At 39.2% G+C, this 18,174-nt stretch overlaps 2 protein-coding genes and 1 pseudogene across 2 annotated transcripts; all 3 read right to left on the bottom strand.

Annotated features, from left to right (window-relative positions):
* Nucleotides 1–4,159: 4,159 nt before the first annotated feature.
* On the bottom strand, nucleotides 4,160–6,324 carry LOC111831536 (uncharacterized protein At3g60930, chloroplastic-like). Its single transcript, XM_023786157.1, has 4 exons — nucleotides 5,781–6,324; nucleotides 5,530–5,658; nucleotides 4,833–5,440; nucleotides 4,160–4,714 (listed from the first exon to the last, which is right to left on the bottom strand). Exons 1-4 carry the CDS (start codon nucleotides 6,322–6,324, stop codon nucleotides 4,160–4,162), a joined length of 1,836 nt encoding a protein of 611 aa, XP_023641925.1.
* Nucleotides 6,325–8,217: 1,893 nt separating this feature from the next.
* On the bottom strand, nucleotides 8,218–9,956 carry LOC17892686 (3-ketoacyl-CoA synthase 8). The gene has a single exon (XM_006299363.2). The coding sequence runs from the start codon at nucleotides 9,834–9,836 to the stop codon at nucleotides 8,388–8,390; it is 1,449 nt and encodes a 482-aa protein (XP_006299425.1). The 5' UTR covers nucleotides 9,837–9,956; the 3' UTR covers nucleotides 8,218–8,387.
* Nucleotides 9,957–14,644: 4,688 nt separating this feature from the next.
* On the bottom strand, nucleotides 14,645–17,350 carry LOC17891145 (annotated as a pseudogene).
* Between the last annotated feature and the right edge of the window lie 824 nt (nucleotides 17,351–18,174).

Genomic DNA, 18,174 nt, shown 5'->3' with positions numbered 1-18,174 from the left:
TCGACATCGAAGTAACGTCCCATAAGCTGAACGCTAACCCGACTTTCAAGCCGGTCAAACAGAAACGTCGAAAGCTGGGTCCGGATCGAGCAAAAGCAGTTAACGATGAGGTCGATAGGTTGCTCAAAATTGGCTCGATACGAGAAGTACAGTACGCACAATGGGTCGCAAACCCAGTCGCCGTAAAGAAAAAAAACGGAAAATGGCGAATATGCATAGATTTCAAAGATCTAAACAAAGCATGCCCTAAGGATAATTACCCACTCCCTCATATCGACCGCCTCGTGGAAGCAACGGCAGGCCACCAAATTTTGTCGTTCATGGACGCTTTCTCGGGTTACAATCAAATCCTAATGGATCCAAGCGACCAAGAAAAAACAGCATTTATCACGGATCGGGGGACATACTGCTATAAAGTAATGCCCTTTGGGTTAAAGAACGCAGGCGCAACGTACCAACGACTGGTTAATAAGATGTTCGCAGAACATCTAGGAAAAACCATGGAAGTCTACATCGACGACATGCTGGTCAAATCAATGCACGAGAAGGACCATGTCCCGCAGTTGCGGGAATGTTTCCGAATACTCAATCAGTATGGGATGAAGCTCAACCCTGCCAAATGCACTTTTGGCGTAGCATCCGGAGAATTCCTCGGGTACTTAGTTACCGAAAGAGGCATCGAGGCCAACCCAAAACAAATAGCAGTGTTTCTCGAGATGCCCTCCCCTAGAACTACCCGGGAAGTCCAACGTCTTACGGGGAGAATAGCGGCATTGAATCGTTTCATCGCACGGTCAACCGATCGATGCCTACCCTTTTATCAACTATTGTGAGGAAACAGAAAGTTCGATTGGGACCAGAAATGCGAAGAAGCGTTCCAAGAGCTAAAAAAGTACCTATCCGAACCACCGGTTTCGTCCAAACCAGTGGAAGGGCAGACCCTATTCTTATACGTCGCAGTCTCCCAATTCGCGGTCAGCGGAGTTCTAATCCGGGAGGACCAGGGCGAACAAAAGCAAATTTACTACGTTAGTAAAACACTAGTAGATGCCGAAACACGCTACCCCGCGTTGGGAGACTGCAGTCGTCACATCGGCTCGTAAACTCCGACCATACTTTCAATCGCACACAATTGTGGTCTTAACATCACAACCTTTGCGAGCCGTCCTACACAGCCCGAACCAGTCCGGCAGACTAACCAAGTGGGCAATCGAACTCAGCGATTATGATATCGAGTACAAACCCCGGACCTCCGCAAAGGCACAAGTCCTTGCGGATTTCATAATAGAACTCGTCGTCGGTGACAACCCAGAGACTAACGGGCCGACAAAATGGTCACTGTACGCCGATGGTGCCTCATCCAAATGGGGTTCCGGCATAGGAATTCAGATAATTTCCCCAACCAGGGAAGTTATGGAACAGTCATTCCGCCTCGGTTTTCCGGCATCGAACAACGAAGCCGAGTACGAAGCCCTTATCGCAGGCATCCGACTCGCTCTCGGGATCGGGGTCAAAGAACTGGAAGCATTTAGCGATTCCCAGCTGGTCACCAGCCAATATAGTGGTGAATACGAGGCCAAGGACGAACGAATGGACGCATACCTCCACATCCTCCGATCTCTCGCTGACCAGTTCACTAGTTTTAGCCTGACCAAAATCCCTCGTGGAGAAAATTCAGCAGCCGACGCCCTTGCTGCCCTCGAATCTACGTCTGATCCCGCAATCAAGCGAATAATCCCTGTGGAGGGAATCGAGAAACCGAGTATCGATATTCCCATCAAAGCAAACAACGTAAACAGTATAGAAATCGACGAGTATCCAGGCATTGAAAACGCGGAAGTCGACGAAGACATAGATGAACCCGGCATCCCGGAACCCAGCGAAGGCGAAACCGAAACCCGTCATACCGAAGACGACTGGATGAGCCGTCCAGGCATTGATAACGCAGAGATCGACGAAGACACAGATGAACCCAGCATCCCAGAACCCAGCGAAGGCAAAACCGAAACCCGTCAAACCGGAGACAGCTGGATGAGCCCAATACTGGACTACATCGAAAACGGGGCGACCCCGCAAGATCGCTGGCAAGCACGAAAACTCAAGGCACACAGCGCCCGATATTGCATCATCAAGGGGAAGCTCTACAAGCGATGTATATCAGGCCCGTATCTCTGGTGTGCTGATGCACGACAAGCCCAAACCCTTATGACGGAGGGGCACGACGGCCAATGCGGAAACCATTCCGGAGGAAGGTCTCTAGCTCTCAGAATCAAGAAGCAGGGTTACTTCTGGCCCACAATGATAGCCGACTGCGAGCAACACTCCAAAAGGTGCGATAAATGCCAGCGACACGCGCCAAACATCAACCAGCCCACCAAAATAATGAGCTCGGTATCTTCGTCATACCCCTTTATGCGATGGTCCATGGATATTATCGGGACACTAGCACGATCGGGACGACGTAAAGTAACAAACTTACTCGTCTTAACCGACTATTTTACCAAGTGGATCGAAGCGGAATCCTACCAAGCAATTACGGGAGAGCACGTAAAAGACTTCCTATGGAAAAAGTCGTCTGCCGACACGGTATTCCTTTCGAAATCGTCACAGACAACGGAACAAACCTCACATCTTCCGTTGTCCAGAAATTTTGTGACGATTGGGGTATCCGTCTAACCCCCGCAACACCCCGGTATCCACAGGGCAACGGCCAAGCCGAGGCAGCAAACAAAATAATCCTACATACCCTCAAACGGCGGTTAGATGCATCGAAATCACAATGGGACGCACACCTCCCCGGCGCCTTGTGGGCCGCCCGAACCACACCACGGAGATCTACAGGGGAAACCGCGTTCTCCCTCGCATACGGGATCGAAGCGGTGATTCCGGCGGAACTCTCCGTTGGGAGTATCAGGCGTTCCCTATGCCCGGAAAATGAAGACGTCAACAACAGAGCTCTACGGCATAATCTCGAGTTCATAGACGAACACCGAGAACAAGCCTTAGTACGAATACAAAACTACCAAAACACCGTAGCCCGATTCTATAACTCCAAAATACGGCCACGACATTTCGCTTTGGGGGACCTTGTACTAAGGAAGGTGTTCGATCATAAGAAAGAACTCAACGCCGGGAAAATGGGAGCAAAATGGGAGGGCCCATACCGCATAACCAGCATAGTGCGCAACGGCGTGTTTCGACTGGAAAACGTCAAGGACAATAAGCCAGAGATACGTCCCTGGAACGCAATGAATCTAAAGAAGTACTACCAATAAGTACCGATAACAATCGAACTACGAATAGGCTTGATCCCTTTACGGGGTACGTAGGCAGTTCGGTAACCCGAGTGCAGCCACCACCTCCACATTTCCGACTATTGTACACTCTAGTTCGAAATTAATAAAACATCCGTATACATTATCAAACACCTATACATCAAATCACGCGCGCCCTGGCACGCATATCAAAACTATCGCATAACCACAACTCTGAAATCTTCGAAAGGCGATGTCCAAGACAATATCCCCGAAGTATTTCAATACTATCTTATGATAAACTAGCCAAACATAAAACCCAAAGAGGCGAAACAACAACAAGATAAGCAAACAAACGCGCGTACGCAAACACGCAAGTGACAAACAAGGCATGTTAGGCGGCAGAACCACGCTTCGGACTCGAGTCGTTATCTTGACCCAAAACACCACGAACCATCAAATAATATTTTGGTAGGTCAAAAAGGGAAAAGGAGCGCAAAGTTCCCATTGCCACATTCCCTCAAAAAAAAAAGCAAAGCAGCAACAAAATACAATAACAAGGTTTAAAAAACCATCCAAGGCAACTGAAATATCATGAAACGCAAGGATTAAAACCCTCCCGGGCAGAAAGTATCGAAGGACAGAAGAAATCCTACAAGAAGGAAAATAAAAGAAACAAAAGAAGAAAACTGAGGCCCATCTTGGACTTGATCCGCAACGCGAGCTTCCACTTCATTTTCGACCGACGCATTGGTTCCGTGCTGGTTCAAACCTTGAGAAATTCCAGTCCGCTCATCCACTTCCATGGGAGCCACCGAATCCTCCGAAATCTGGGGGAGATCGAGTTTCCCAATCGATAAATCCGATACCACCAACGATGCCGCCTGGGCTTCGAGGTCGACCTTCTAGGATCGAAGCACTTCTTTCTCTCCTTCCACGGTCGCCCTTCCCTTCTCAATTTGCTCAAGAAGCAGCAAATTAGAAACGGTCTCAGCAAGTTCACTGTCACAGGCCGCTTCGGCCTTCTTCTTTTCCCATTTGGATTTGATACCTTCAAGTACCTGACGGTATGCTTCGGACATTTCAGCTCGCGATGCACGAACGGCACGACGAATAGCGGAATCGCGAACTGCTTCCCCCGTTTTCAGTCGGGCCGTCAACCTCTCGACCTCCTCGGCAAGAGCATCTTTCTCTCGAACGGCCGCATTCTTAGAAAGAAGGGCGTTAGTAAGGTCGCCTTCAGTCGCAACTAATTTCGCACGAACCGCCGACATTGCTAGCAGGTCCTTCTTCAAAGCAGTAACCCGTTCTTCGAGCTCAACCTCTCTAGTTTGAGAGGTCCTAAGAGCTACCGTCAGCTCATGCACCACCTTCTTGGTATTCTCCAATTCTTCGGTTTGAGGAACATCAGTTAACCGCCTTTCATATAAAGCAACAAGCTTGTTTTGAGCAGCGAGCGCCTAAATTCCATTTCAAAGAGAAAATATACATACATTAACAAATAAAAGGGAATAAGTTTTCTTACGTTTTTTACTTCGATGGAGTCAAGGAACGAATAACTAACGTAAATATACTTACAAGGGCCTGAGCGGACATAGCGTCAATATAAGCGTCCCGTTCCGCGAGGTCCCTAACCAGAGGTATAGGGCATCCCAAACTCTTGAGGTGACGGAACAGGTTCGCCATCCCTATAGGGTCTTCAACAGCCGGAGAATCTTTGGAATGGGCAAATTTCCAATGGAACGGGCGGCTCGCCGACGAACCTTGACCGGAATCAGCGGCCTTATCATCAGGAAGCTGATCCAATCGAGCTCCAGAGCCGTGAGGATCACGACGATAACTACCCCGACTTTCGTAGGGCCGACCGTCCCTGGATGGGCGAGTCTCTGTCCTCGCCCGTTTTGACTGAGGCGCCGGGAGTTCGGAGCTTTTGGTCTGCGAATTGACAAGCATGATGACTTTGTTCGCACTAGGCATCAGGTCTTGGTTGACTTCGACGCTGCGAGCTGCTGGGGCTGAGGGTAGACCTCGAAGTGCGGAGGCCAGCGCGGCATCCACATCTCCAGCTCGAACGCGCCTAGAGACGGTGGATTGCTCGCGAGCTTCCCTGAGAGTCGGTTTCCTCGTCATTTGCGATGGAGCGGTGGTCGATGACGAACTCGAAATGCGCTGTTGAGATGGCGCGGCTGCGAACATTTGTATATAACCGAAGTAAATAAAATTTGAGTGTAACACCATTGAAATTCCAACTGGGATTCAGTTTAGTGTGATTTACCTAGTGGTGTCGGACGGTTAAGAGCTTGGACTATTCGAGCTCGAGTAAACGTGTTCCACCGGACTCGACCGTTTCGCAACTGATCGGTTAGAGCTCGAAGTTCGGAGGTTAACGGGCAGTCTCCGGTATCTGCAACAGGAACCATATTATTTGACATAAAAAAAAAGAATTTTAACAGAGAAATTTGTGCTAACAAGGTTGCAGTCCTATGTTAGATAATAGTAAGGGTTGGGTTCTCTAGCCACCCTGACCAACGTTTATCGCCCATTGGGTAGGCAATTGCGAGAAGTTAAACGCCCCAACAGAAGCCGAGGTGACACGAAAAAAGAAGTATTTTTCCCTCCACCGGTCATCTCTTCCCGGTATGCCTTGGAGAATTTCACGGTCGGGCCTGCGGGATAGGTAATACGTTCCCTTATAACCCGAGTTGTGTTTAATATAACACATCTGTAAGATTCCATCGACTCCGAGTACGAGTCCTTCCTCCTGCGCCCGAACGAATAGTCCAATCACATGGCGGACAAAGTTGGGACACATTTGCGGGAAGGCCATGCGGAGGCGGCGGAGTACGAGGAAGATGATTCCCGGTATTGGGAAAACGAGTCCGCATCGTTCAAAATACGTGGTGTACGCACAGCAAAACCCTTCCGGGACGGTTTCTGGAGAGTACGGGGACCCAGGCGAGAGAATCATGTCCACCATGGGAGGAACTCCGTGTTTCTGCCGCAGATCTGACAAGTGCTTGTCGGTGGTGATCGGAGCGAGATGACTACCCCATACTTCTTTGCTACCCATAGTGAAGCACCCGGTGTATCGGAGGATTGTCAGAATAAAAGGGCGGTGTTCCCAGGAATTAAATAGGAATGCAAAACCTGTCTGTTTTAAAAAAAAAGAAGAACAAGAAAATAGAAGGAAAGAACTCTACCTTGGTAGTGGGCGACGACGTGATAATAATGAGTTGTGGAGCGGTTGGTTTTATACCCCTTTATGGGGATAATTTTCGAAACACCGTGCGTATCTTTTTCCAAGATTGTGACCGTTCGACTTTCGATCGTCACCGTTGGATTCAAGCAAGGATCGAGGCGGTTATTATTTTGGATTGCTCAAAGTGAGATTTGGTTCGATCAACTATGAAGGAGCCCAAGCAACAGAAGGATTCTCCGGATTTTTCGTCCATCAATTTCGAGCTCGACATCAATGCACTGGGGGGCTATTGTTGGTACCGGGCCTCAACTGTAGATGGGCCGGGCGTTTCGGCCCGTTGGCTTGACTCCATAAGGAAGGCCCGTGGCAAATGGGCTTCGGGGTTGATCGTCGAGTAGTTGAGAAGAAGGAGGAGCGGATTGGCGCTATCTGCTGAGGGAATCACGGAGGCGAGAGATCCTGGGGAACAGACCTGCATTTTAGGAGGAGCGAAGTCGAGTATATAAGAAGGGGGAAGTGTTCTTGTAGAGGGCAGTCCCAGAGAGATAGGGAGATATAGAACAATACCCATTGTAATCAAAAGATATATAAAAATCCAGTTCGCTATTCAAGTTAATCGAGGTTCCTAAATCTATACCGAGAGTCTTACCCAAGTCCTCCACCCCCTTTCATATCAGTTCTTCATATTAGTGGATCCTAGCACCCACAATCATGTAAGAAACAAACATCATGAACTGAATAATATAGATTAAGAATATCAAAAGAGAAAAAAAGCAGTTCAAAATCTCTCTCTCCAAAAGCTCTCCAACAATTCTCTCAAAAAACTCAATATATATGTCTAAACCACAAACTGGGCTTAATTGCAAATAAAAGAAATTTCTGGGCTGAATCTGCAAATCTTCAAAACTGCAACTACTCGCGAATTTTAATTGCCGTCAGATATTGGTGTTGACCGACACCTGAGGAAGTGTCGATCGACACGTATACCAAATATGCTCTTCAAATACATTTCTTCAGCCCATTTTCTCCAAATGCTCCACTGTGCTCCAAAGTTTCCAAATAAGTTCAAAACGTACATAAACCTGAAAATACTCTAAAAGATTCGAGAAAACTATTAAAACTTTATAAATAAGACTTATATCATGGCCAAAAACTCGTAAAAACCATAATATATCAGAACCACACGTTAAGTTTACGAGACAGTGATGCACAAGAACTTCTCCTCGTTGTACCTTTCGATTTCCTACAAACCACTTGGAAATGAAAGCTAACATTCTCAAATATCTGGTCTCCAAAAACAAGGAAGATCCAACGGTGAAAAATCTTATATCAGACGCGCGATTATGCATTTCCAATCATCTAAAATGATCATAAATTCTGATCTAGATGAATACCTATGAATATTTGATAAAAACTAAAATACACTAACAACACTCTTTGACTAAAAGAATACTCAAAATAAATATCAGACAAATGTTATTTTTATTTTGAGTATTCTTTTAGTATACAAAACTCTGTCACTAGCCATCCTTAGAAACTCGACTGACTACTGTTATTTTTGTAGCTATATCAGTGTTACATATATGTATCTAACAAGCAGTTGGCTACATTTGCCGATTGAGAAACAAGTTTGTGGCCATCCATGACTAGACTAAATGTACCACATATCTCTGGTTAGAGCCAAAAAAAAAACATTTAGTGGCCAATCCCTGTGTTTCTTGAAATGACTTGTTCAATTAATTATGGAAAGAAAATTCAGTAGCATCCACCATTTCTTACTTTAAATAAGTACCAAAACAAAGCAAACAGAGACAGCAACATACATTCAATACAAAACTCTTTAAAGAACAAACATAAGTTAACAAAATCTCAATAATAATAAACAAGATAAGATAGTTTAGTGTACTACTAGCAATAAGGGCTTAACCATAAACTCAAATATCAATCTCCACCGGGTATCTATCCATACAATCTTCCCATGGACTGTTTGCTGAAGGCTTAACATCTCGAAGAGCCACCCAAACTGAACTATTACACTTAAAACCTGACCCCAAAGCAATCTGCCAAATCCTATCTCCTTCCTTCATCCTTCCTTTAGCTTCTGTATAAGCTAACTCATACCAAATTGAGCTTGAAGAAGTATTACCAAACCTGTGTAGTGTCATTCTTGATGCCTCAACGTGTAATGGAGAAAGCTTAAGATTCTTCTCTAGCTCATCTATTAGAGCTCTTCCACCAGCATGGATACAGAAATGCTCAAAGGCAAGCCTAAAGTCTGGTGTATAGTTCTTCAACTCTGGCTTGAAATACTTCTTTTTGATAAAAGTAATAAAGAAGGCAAGCTTCTCTTTCAATGGAAGAACAAGAGGACCTAAAGTTGCAATATTGATCTTTAGAGTCCTTGCAGCCACCATAGGTAAATTCTTTGTCAAGGTAACTCCAATTATGCCATCTTCATCTTCTTCTTGTGTTGCACACTCGAAGGACCTATCATCAGATCCGGTATGGATCCGTACCGTGTGAACAAGCTGGTATTTCGCGCGTGCACGGTCTTTAGATCTGTTGGAAAGCAGAACCGCGGCACCACCAAGCCGGAACAAGCAGTTTGTGACTAGCATTGATTTGTTTTTCCCCAAGTACAAGTTCTGAGTGATGTTCTCTGTACTTACTACAATAGCATAAGTGTTCCTATGAACTTGTAGTAACCCCTTAGCTGCATCAACAGCTATAACTCCAGCACTACAACCCATACCTCCAAGATTCAAACTCTTGATGTTATCTCTAAGTTTGTACTTGTTCACAATCATGGAAGCAAGTGATGGAGTTGGATTAAACGTGCTAGAATTCACCACCAAGATACCTATATCATCAGGCTTCACACCGGTGTTGCGAAAAAGATTGTCAAGAGCTCCGAATATTACTTCTCCCGTCTCTTTACGTGAAGCCCCCAAGCCTTGCTCAAGAGGAAAACACTGAAAGCCTTCTGGTATGTATGTTTCTTGACCAAGACCGGAACGTTCAAGAATCTTCGCTTGGAAGTCAATTAAATAGTCGCTCTCTTTGTTCTTCCAACACATGCCTGCTTCTCTTGCACGTCTCGCGTATCCCATTAGAGTTTGGATACTGACCTTGAGATGTGACGGTGGAAGGTAGCAAGAGAAGTCAACAAGGTAAACAGGTTTAGGTCGGGTAAACATGTAAAGGATCCACACTAAACCGATAAGAAACGAGAGAAGGCTTATGGTTTGAAGGTTGTTCTCCATATGGTGGAAGAAGAGGTTTTGGAGATCATCTAAGTTGATCTCATATCGTTTCATGGCTAATGCAACCATTAAAGAGATGAAGAAGATCTTCAAGAAACCCATCTTTAAGCTCTTCTTCATTGAATACAACTTAAAGATCGTAGGAAAAAAGAGAGGACAAAACAAGGTCTTGTTTAAGTGTTTGCTCTTTTGGTTCTATTTTAAGTTGTGTCGTGACATATTTTCTCAAGCTGGTTTGGTTTACATATATAGAAACGTTGAGTGTGAATCTAGAGAGTGATGACCAAACGTATTAATTGTTCTTTCTCCTTATTCTATAATTATATTTTCTTGTTCTTAGAATATTATGGTACTTAAGTACTCAAACATCAATCAAGTGCTTTGTGTTTGGTCACATAATTAATATTTTTTTTCTAGGAGACATAATTAACGTTGACAATGTATGAGTTTAGTACATTCACAATCAAATGAAAAATTGAAGCCGCACATATTTTGTAAATTTTTTTGTCGTGACTCTTTGAATTATTACTCTTTAGATAATGCTATATTTATGGAGTATCTACCCACCACATTCATTCATGAGTAATAAATAAGAGTGACGAAACAATCAACTACCTCATTTTACTCTAGTCGACCGTATACAGTTTGAACTATGTGATTCAAAAATATCACAAAACATGCCATTACAAGCTAACGTAGTAATATAGCCTTTTACATTTAGATATGTCCTTTGGTTTGAAAACATACATAATAAGTTGTTCGAGTTTCGACTAATTTCGCAAAATGGGATTTACAAATTGGTTATGTACACCAAACTAATGAAATGGAACTAGTAATTAGTATTATAAACCGATACAATCAAGTCTAAAATACGAGTAATTTCGCAAAATGGGATTTGCAAATTGGTTATGTACACCAAACTAATGAAATGGAACTAGTAATTAGTATTATAAACCGATACAATCAAGTCTAAAATACACTTTGTTGGCTAAATTTCACAAAATTACTAGTAAAATACCGGTATATATTATACAAAATAAAAACCGTTGTATAAACCGATAAAATCAAGTCTAAAAATACACCCTTTTTAGCTAAGTTTCACAAAACTACTAGTAAAAAACCGGTATATAAACCGATGCAATCAAGTCTAAGATAAACTTTTTAGCCAAGTTTTACAAAACTAGCTAGGTCAAAATGTTACCGGTTATACAAGATACAAGATAGATTTAAACAGTGTCATAAATTTTGGTTGCATAAAAGATGAAATTATTCAATGTACCTACAGAGTGAAGTAGACCCAACATTTAATGGCGTTCCAAAATAGTCGGTTAAGATTGCTTGGCTATGGGTAGATCTCGATGGTCAAGTAGAGGTATTGATATGGTTGAGGGGAAAATATATTAACCTTTGTACATTAATTTATAAATAATGATTCACCTTACTCAAGATGGTTTATAAATAGCAATTCATTAATTTTAACTTAAATTTTAAGTTATGAAATACATTAAATAATTAACTTAAAGTACCTAACTAATTATCGTAATTTTTTTATTTTTTTAACTCACCACAAATTGTTTGAAACTATGTTCTTATTCCGCCATGATTTTTATCATGGGTATAGTTGTTTGAAATGTCAATATATATGTATCATCTTCAAAATAGTGTTGCTAATGCAGTTTTCCCAAATAACCAATCTACAAAGATTAACTAAAAAAATACATTTTTACTTTAATTTTTAAATATATAAAATAAGCATTAAAATTAACATTTACCATGTATCTATGCATAAAACTAACTAATCTAATCTTACTGTAGTTCATGAAAATTACTTACTTTATACTTGTTGTTTTATCGATTTTCCTGTAAAATTACTTTTACCTTTTTAAAAACCATTGAAACATTTTACTCTTCATAAAACTATACATATTTTATTTTTATTCCAAATAAAATTACACTACCGATGCAATCATATAACTATGATTCTTAAACTGGATTTAAACATAAACTAAATCATCTTTACTATTTTTGCGATTAGAACAATTCGAGAATTACTTCGTTTGGCATTATCGGGTCACACATATCCGACAACAATATCCAGTTCTTGGTTGGGTATACTTTTTTCAAATCCATCATAATTTTCTTTTTTGTACCATACATACCAATTGAGAAATATGAAGCACACTTAACAACATTAAAAGATGTTTTACCCTTGTTTTAGTCATTGAGATGTTTTTCTTATTTAGTTATTTCAATCACATACAGAAACACAATTACTTACTTATCAAGATAAAATAAAAAATCATTTTGCTGCCAAATTGCCAATTGTCCTCAATTAATTATGTTGATAAAGACAAAACACAGATTACAAAAACATAGTACGAAGTTACCTAACTATGTTTAAGACTTTAAATACAGGTTTAAGTCCAGAGTGCTATCCAGAAAAAATGGAGAATCATAGACTTGGCACAGCTTTCAATATCATTCACCTATGGATTTTAAATCTCATTGAACAGTTAGGTTGACGTTGATTGGTTTTAATGATTCTCTTATTGAGATTAAAAATTTATAATAATGAATGATTATTTATATAACTATATATATACTGTATATTGTTATTTACATAACTATATCAACCATATCACATTCAATGCTATTGTGCATCATGATACAAATAGTGTTACCTACTCTGAGAACCAAATATATTGTTTATTTACTTTGCTACTAGGATTTAACTCGAATCCAACTACAACAATCTTCTTATATAACTCTAATGTTTTATGAAATTTTTTGAGAATTGCCATTTTAGTATGTCTATTTTTCAAAAATGTCTTATATATATATATATATATTTTTTCACAAAGTTACCACATGAGTATCATCTATATCTATATTATTATCATAACTATATGCATATTATAAATGATATAAAAAAAAAACTGATTAGAAATTAACAATGTAGAAACTTACTTGTATCCAAGATGTTGTAATTGGACATAGAAGCTGCCAATATAATCAAGAATAAAAAAGTCATGGAAGTCTTTGTGACGTTCATTTTGTCTATGCTTGTCTATTCTATTCTATTTCATGTTGTATCAGTCAATTGGAAAAATATGTTCTGTGGTTTTCTAAATCGTAGGTAAAAGTTTATTTATAGAACCATTTGGGGTTCTTAAGATTGTGAAAAAAGAAGTTTATGATTATTTTTCCTTACCATTGATGATCTTCCATATTTATTAATTATTACTTTACTTTTGAGTAAGAAAAAGTTTCTTAACATTATTGTTGGATCTTCCACATAAATCTTTTTTTATTGACTGACATTTATTTTTTTTTATTTTTTTATGAAAACGTTTTCCTAGATCATATACTAAATTTCTATTATTTTAGACTTTTTAGTTATTATTTATCTTTTTGTACTGGCAACATTTACTGGTGGTTTCTTTAACATTTACACAATAAATAAATTCGAATACTGATAAATTTCTGTCACAATTAGATCAATTAGTAACAAAAATACGACAGATTGTTGTTGGGTTGTAATTTTGAGATGAGTAAAGAAATTAGAAAAATAACGAGATGATGAAAATACACAACTTATTCTTACTCCATTTAATTCGATGATGAGAATAAATTCCCAAAGTCAAGAGTACTGTTGAGTTTATTAGAAAAATAGGGAATTATGCAAGCAAAATTATTAACTCTGAAAAAAATATATATTTCCAAGTGAAAATAGTATTCTTCAACAAAATTATTTTGATGGAGGTCAATAGAGAGGTGAGATGCCAAAGATTTTCAAGTGAAGATGTGATTTTACCAACAAATTTTTTTTTTTTCGAGGATCAACAAATCACTGAGAACCAAAAGACTTCCAAATGAATTTGGGAGTTCACCGAAAATACCTTTGTGAAAGAGGCGAAATGTGGTGAGATAAGTAAGGTTTCCAATTGAAGAAAGAATCTTACCACTGAAATTGTAATAAGGGAGGTTGAAAAGGTGAAATGTATGATCAAGTGCTAATAGCTTAATTGGTAAAAATCTCTGGCAAAAGCTTAAAGGTCGTCGGTTCGAATAACGTTTGGGACAAGACTATATAATATGTTCTGGTCTCGGGCCTGAGGGGATATAAAAGTTTCGGCCCAAAATCTTTTTGATTATTAAAAGAAAAAAGGTGAGATGTGAAAGATATGTTTAAGTGAAGGTAGAGACTTCACCAACAAAACTATTATGTAAGAAGTCAAGAAATGTGAGATGAGAAAGGTTTCCAATCCTACCAATGAAATGATTTCTAGAAATGTCAATAGTGGTAATAAGATTAATAAAGCTTTACAAGTGAAGATGGGATTTGACACTATTAGAGAAGTCTAAGAGTTGTTAGAAATCGTTATAGTTGGAGACTAAAAAGACTTCTATCGGAATTGAGCTGGCCACAGATCTAGGCATCCTAATCTAAGATCTACCTCGGTCATGAACTTGGCATCACATCTAATACCGCTCCAATAACAATTGTCAGAAAAGATATATGCCTCCAAAGTCTCAGACTTGTTCTTGAACTAGATAATTGCATCCATTCGATCCACAAAAATGTAAGAGCCACAAAAATGTCTATAAAATAAAAGAAAAAACATGGAATGACACTGTTTTAGTTCTAAGAGTGTTTCATCTCTCTTTTAAGGATTAGTATTACTTTCTTGAATATCTATAATGAAAAACCAAGAAACTGGAAATTGTGATGATATCATGGTTTCATGCTCATATCTTTATTATAATATACAAAATAAAAGAAAAACCCAAATAGTAATAGTGTACGAACACACACACAAAACAAAACAAATTTAGGCTATCAAAGTAACAACAATTAAATATCAACTTAATTGTTTTCTTGCATCCTTATACAAAACTTAAAAATTTAGAATTCAATTGTTTTCTCCCAAAGCTTCCTTCTCCATATTTTGTATGGTTTGTTTCATGTATTTGATTTCTTGGTCTGAGTTTCTTCAGCTTAGATTTTAGAAAAAAAGAAAACGTTAGTTTAATTTGTTCCACACATCAATAAACCTTTATTGTAATATTAGTCTTTATTCTTACAAATTTAGAACATTACCTTTCTAATGACTTATAATGCAGGATCTTATGCTTTTGAGTTTGTTTCGGTCAAAAAGGGTTCTTGAACCACTTTGGTTTGTAGGAAAACATTATGTATGCAATTGTCAATCCAAAGGCAATACCAAGTATGAATCCTATTATAGTTGCTATCCAACTCAACACCTCTTCTTCATCTTTGTTTGCCTCTAGCTCTGGAGTATCAGCTTCTCCTGTCGTTTTCGAGTGAAAATCTACACAAACTTCATCTAGTGAAGGGCCATACAGTCCCATGTTTTCTTCGAAAGAAGAGCAAGGCTGTCTTCGAAACTGAGTGCCTCCAGGTACTTCACCTACAAGTTGGTTATGAGAGAAGTTCATGTATGCAAGATATGAGAGTTTTCCTAGCTCTTGTGGTATTTTTCCAGAAAGCTTGTTTTGGGAAACGTCAAGAGACTCAAGAGCAGTGAGGTTTCTCATAGATGATGCGATGTGGCCAATGAAAGCATTGTTTGACAAGTTGAGCACATGGAGCTCTTTCAATAGACTAATGGATTTTGGAATCTCTCCTTCAAATTTATTTCCCGAAAAGTCGATTGCTGTGAAGATTTTTGGGACACGTAGCAACTCCATCTCTATACCTTTATTCATCAAAACCATTGAAGCAAAGTAATAGCCAATGCTGATATACTGATCTTCATTTTTTCCAAGCGCAAACATTGAAGTCCAGTTCACAAAGCAATCTGATGGCAAAATTCCATTAAAGTGATTATGGGATATATCGATGATTTGTAACTTAGGAAACTGGGAAAGTTGTACCGGTCCATAGAATGCATTGGAGCGAAGGACAAGAACTTGTAGATTCTGTAGAGAACTTAACCAGTAAGGAAATGTATCATTGATTTTGTTGCTTTCCACATTCAGAACTTCAAGAAAAGATAAACGACTCAAAGATCTTGGAAGCTTTCCCACCAGTTGGTTACGACCAATGTCAAGAGACTTCATACTTCCAAATATAATATGCGGAAGACCTCCACTTAAACGGTTCTGTCGAAGATTTAGAGCTGAAAGAGTACCCTTGAGATTAACCATACAACGAGGGATTCGACCAACGAAGTTGTTGTTAGATAAATCGATAGTTCTTAGAGAACGTAAGGCACATATGAAAGAGGGAATCTTGCCCGTGAAATTGTTGTTGGAGGCAAATAAGTACATCATAGATGATTCACTAGCAGTAGCAGATAGTCCAGTTTTTGTTGATCTTTTGAAACCGATGAAAGAGTTGTTGGAAAGATTCACGATCATGAGATCCGACAATGTCCATAACCAACCAGGAACTTGGCCTTTGATTTTATTGTTGGATATGTCTAGATTCGTCATTTTGTGTAGGGTTCTTAGGATCTCTGGAAACTCAATGATGCCGCATTCTGACAAGTACAAGACACTTATCAGTACCAATGGAGGCGTTGAAAAGGAACTCTTGTTTTTGGTTGAAACATGGTTGCCCGAGAGATCCAATGTATCTAATGCCTTGAAACATGATAACATTTCAATCAAGTCAATCATAGTAGTGGTGTTCAAATGAGATAGGTAAAGATTGCGGAGCGACTTGAGATGCGAGAAGATGCTAAAATCAACCGAGCCTTGGGTGTTGAAATGGGAAAGATCTAGTAACTCTAGTTTCACAAATTTAGAAACATCTCTAGGGAGTGGCCCTATGAAGTTGTTACTGCCAAGGCGTAACTCTACTAGCTTAGATGATGAAGATATATTCCCAAGTACAAGAGTGCCATTGAATTGATTATTTTCCAAACATATAGTATCCAAAGAAGGAACTGTGAAGAGAGAAGAAGGAAGCGTGCCTGTGAAGTGATTGTTGGAGAGTGATAAAAATGACAATTTTGTCAAATTTAGTAGTGCAACAGGGAAGATGGAATTTGACCACTAAAATCATTTATTGAAAGGTCAAGATAGGTGAGATGAGAAAGATTTCCAAGGGAAAATGGGATTTCGCCAACAAAACTGTTAAAAGAGAGGACAAGAGAGGTGAGATGGGAAAGATTTCCAAGAGAAGATGGAATTCTACCACTAAAATAATTACTATAAAGGTCGAGAGTGGTGAGATTAGAAAGGCTTCCAAATGAAGATGGGATTTGACCACTCAAATAATTATTTGAGAGGCGGAGAGTGGTTAGGAAACGAAGGGTTTGAAGACTTAAAATAGATCTTTTGGAATTGACCAAGCCATGGAGGCAGTTGAAACTAAGGTCTAGCTCGATAACATCCCCCGACTTGTTATTGCATGTGATGCCGTCCCAATAACAACAATCACTGTTCTTGGCCCATGACGCCGTCTTCAGAGGAGAAGGGCTGTCAAAACAAGGCTTCAGAATCTTGAACTCGTTCTTGAACTCGACAATGGCATCCCTTTGGTCTGAATGACACAAGTGTCTAGTAGGAACCGTAGCAAACACATGGAGAATATTTAAAATGAAAATGAAGAGAAAGTAAAGAGTAATATGAAAGCCAATGATTGAGTTTCGAGAGTCTTTCATCTTTCTTTAACTGGTTTTACTTATAATTTATGAAAATCGAAATTGTGATGATAACTTGGTTCATGTTCTTCTCTATATATACACAATTAAAGATTTAAACCTCTCAGCTTGACTGACTAATTAACTACTCTTTCTACGGAGTTTTCTTCACGTTAGAACGCATTAAGTAAAGGTCTTTTCTATTTTCTCCAGTCTCCATCTGAGATATTTCACCACATTTATTCATCAGCATGTTCTCTGACATTTTAGTTGAATTCACATTGACAAACACGTTCATTTTGTTGAAAGTACTAATTACTCGAGTATTTAACCCGATAACTTAACCAAAGTAAAGTATATGCGGGATCGATCACAAAGACTAATGTTACACTAGAGATTTACGAGACTCGTAATTAGCTAAAGCGGAAAAGATTTGTTGTTTGGTTTTCAGTTTTGTAAATATAAATGCAAATAAAAGAGATATTTAAGCTTATGAATTAAAGCACTGGGCAGCAGGGTATTTTCAGAGAATCTATACTATATAAAAGTTGAGACTATAAGCTTTTGAGAGCAATCACATAGGATTTTAAACGATCAATCGGAATTAGACATCTCATTATTTTTAACAAATTTTAAATAGCAATTATTTTCCATATCTAAAATTATGTAAAAAGGAAAATAAAACATGATATATGGAAAATAAAACAGATATTTTAAAATATAGGAACTATTTTAAATATAAAATTTTGTTATTAAAATATTTGATACAAAGATAATCAAAATATATATTTTTCCAAATTTAATTAAATTCATCAACAGAAATATTTTAAAATGTATCATATATT

Source organism: Capsella rubella, unplaced genomic scaffold (genome assembly GCF_000375325.1).
Source record: "Capsella rubella cultivar Monte Gargano unplaced genomic scaffold, Caprub1_0 scaffold_3, whole genome shotgun sequence".
Lineage (NCBI taxonomy): Eukaryota > Viridiplantae > Streptophyta > Magnoliopsida > Brassicales > Brassicaceae > Capsella > Capsella rubella.
Note: the sequence above shows the minus strand (reverse complement) of the source record. Positions and strands in the feature narration are given on the sequence as shown.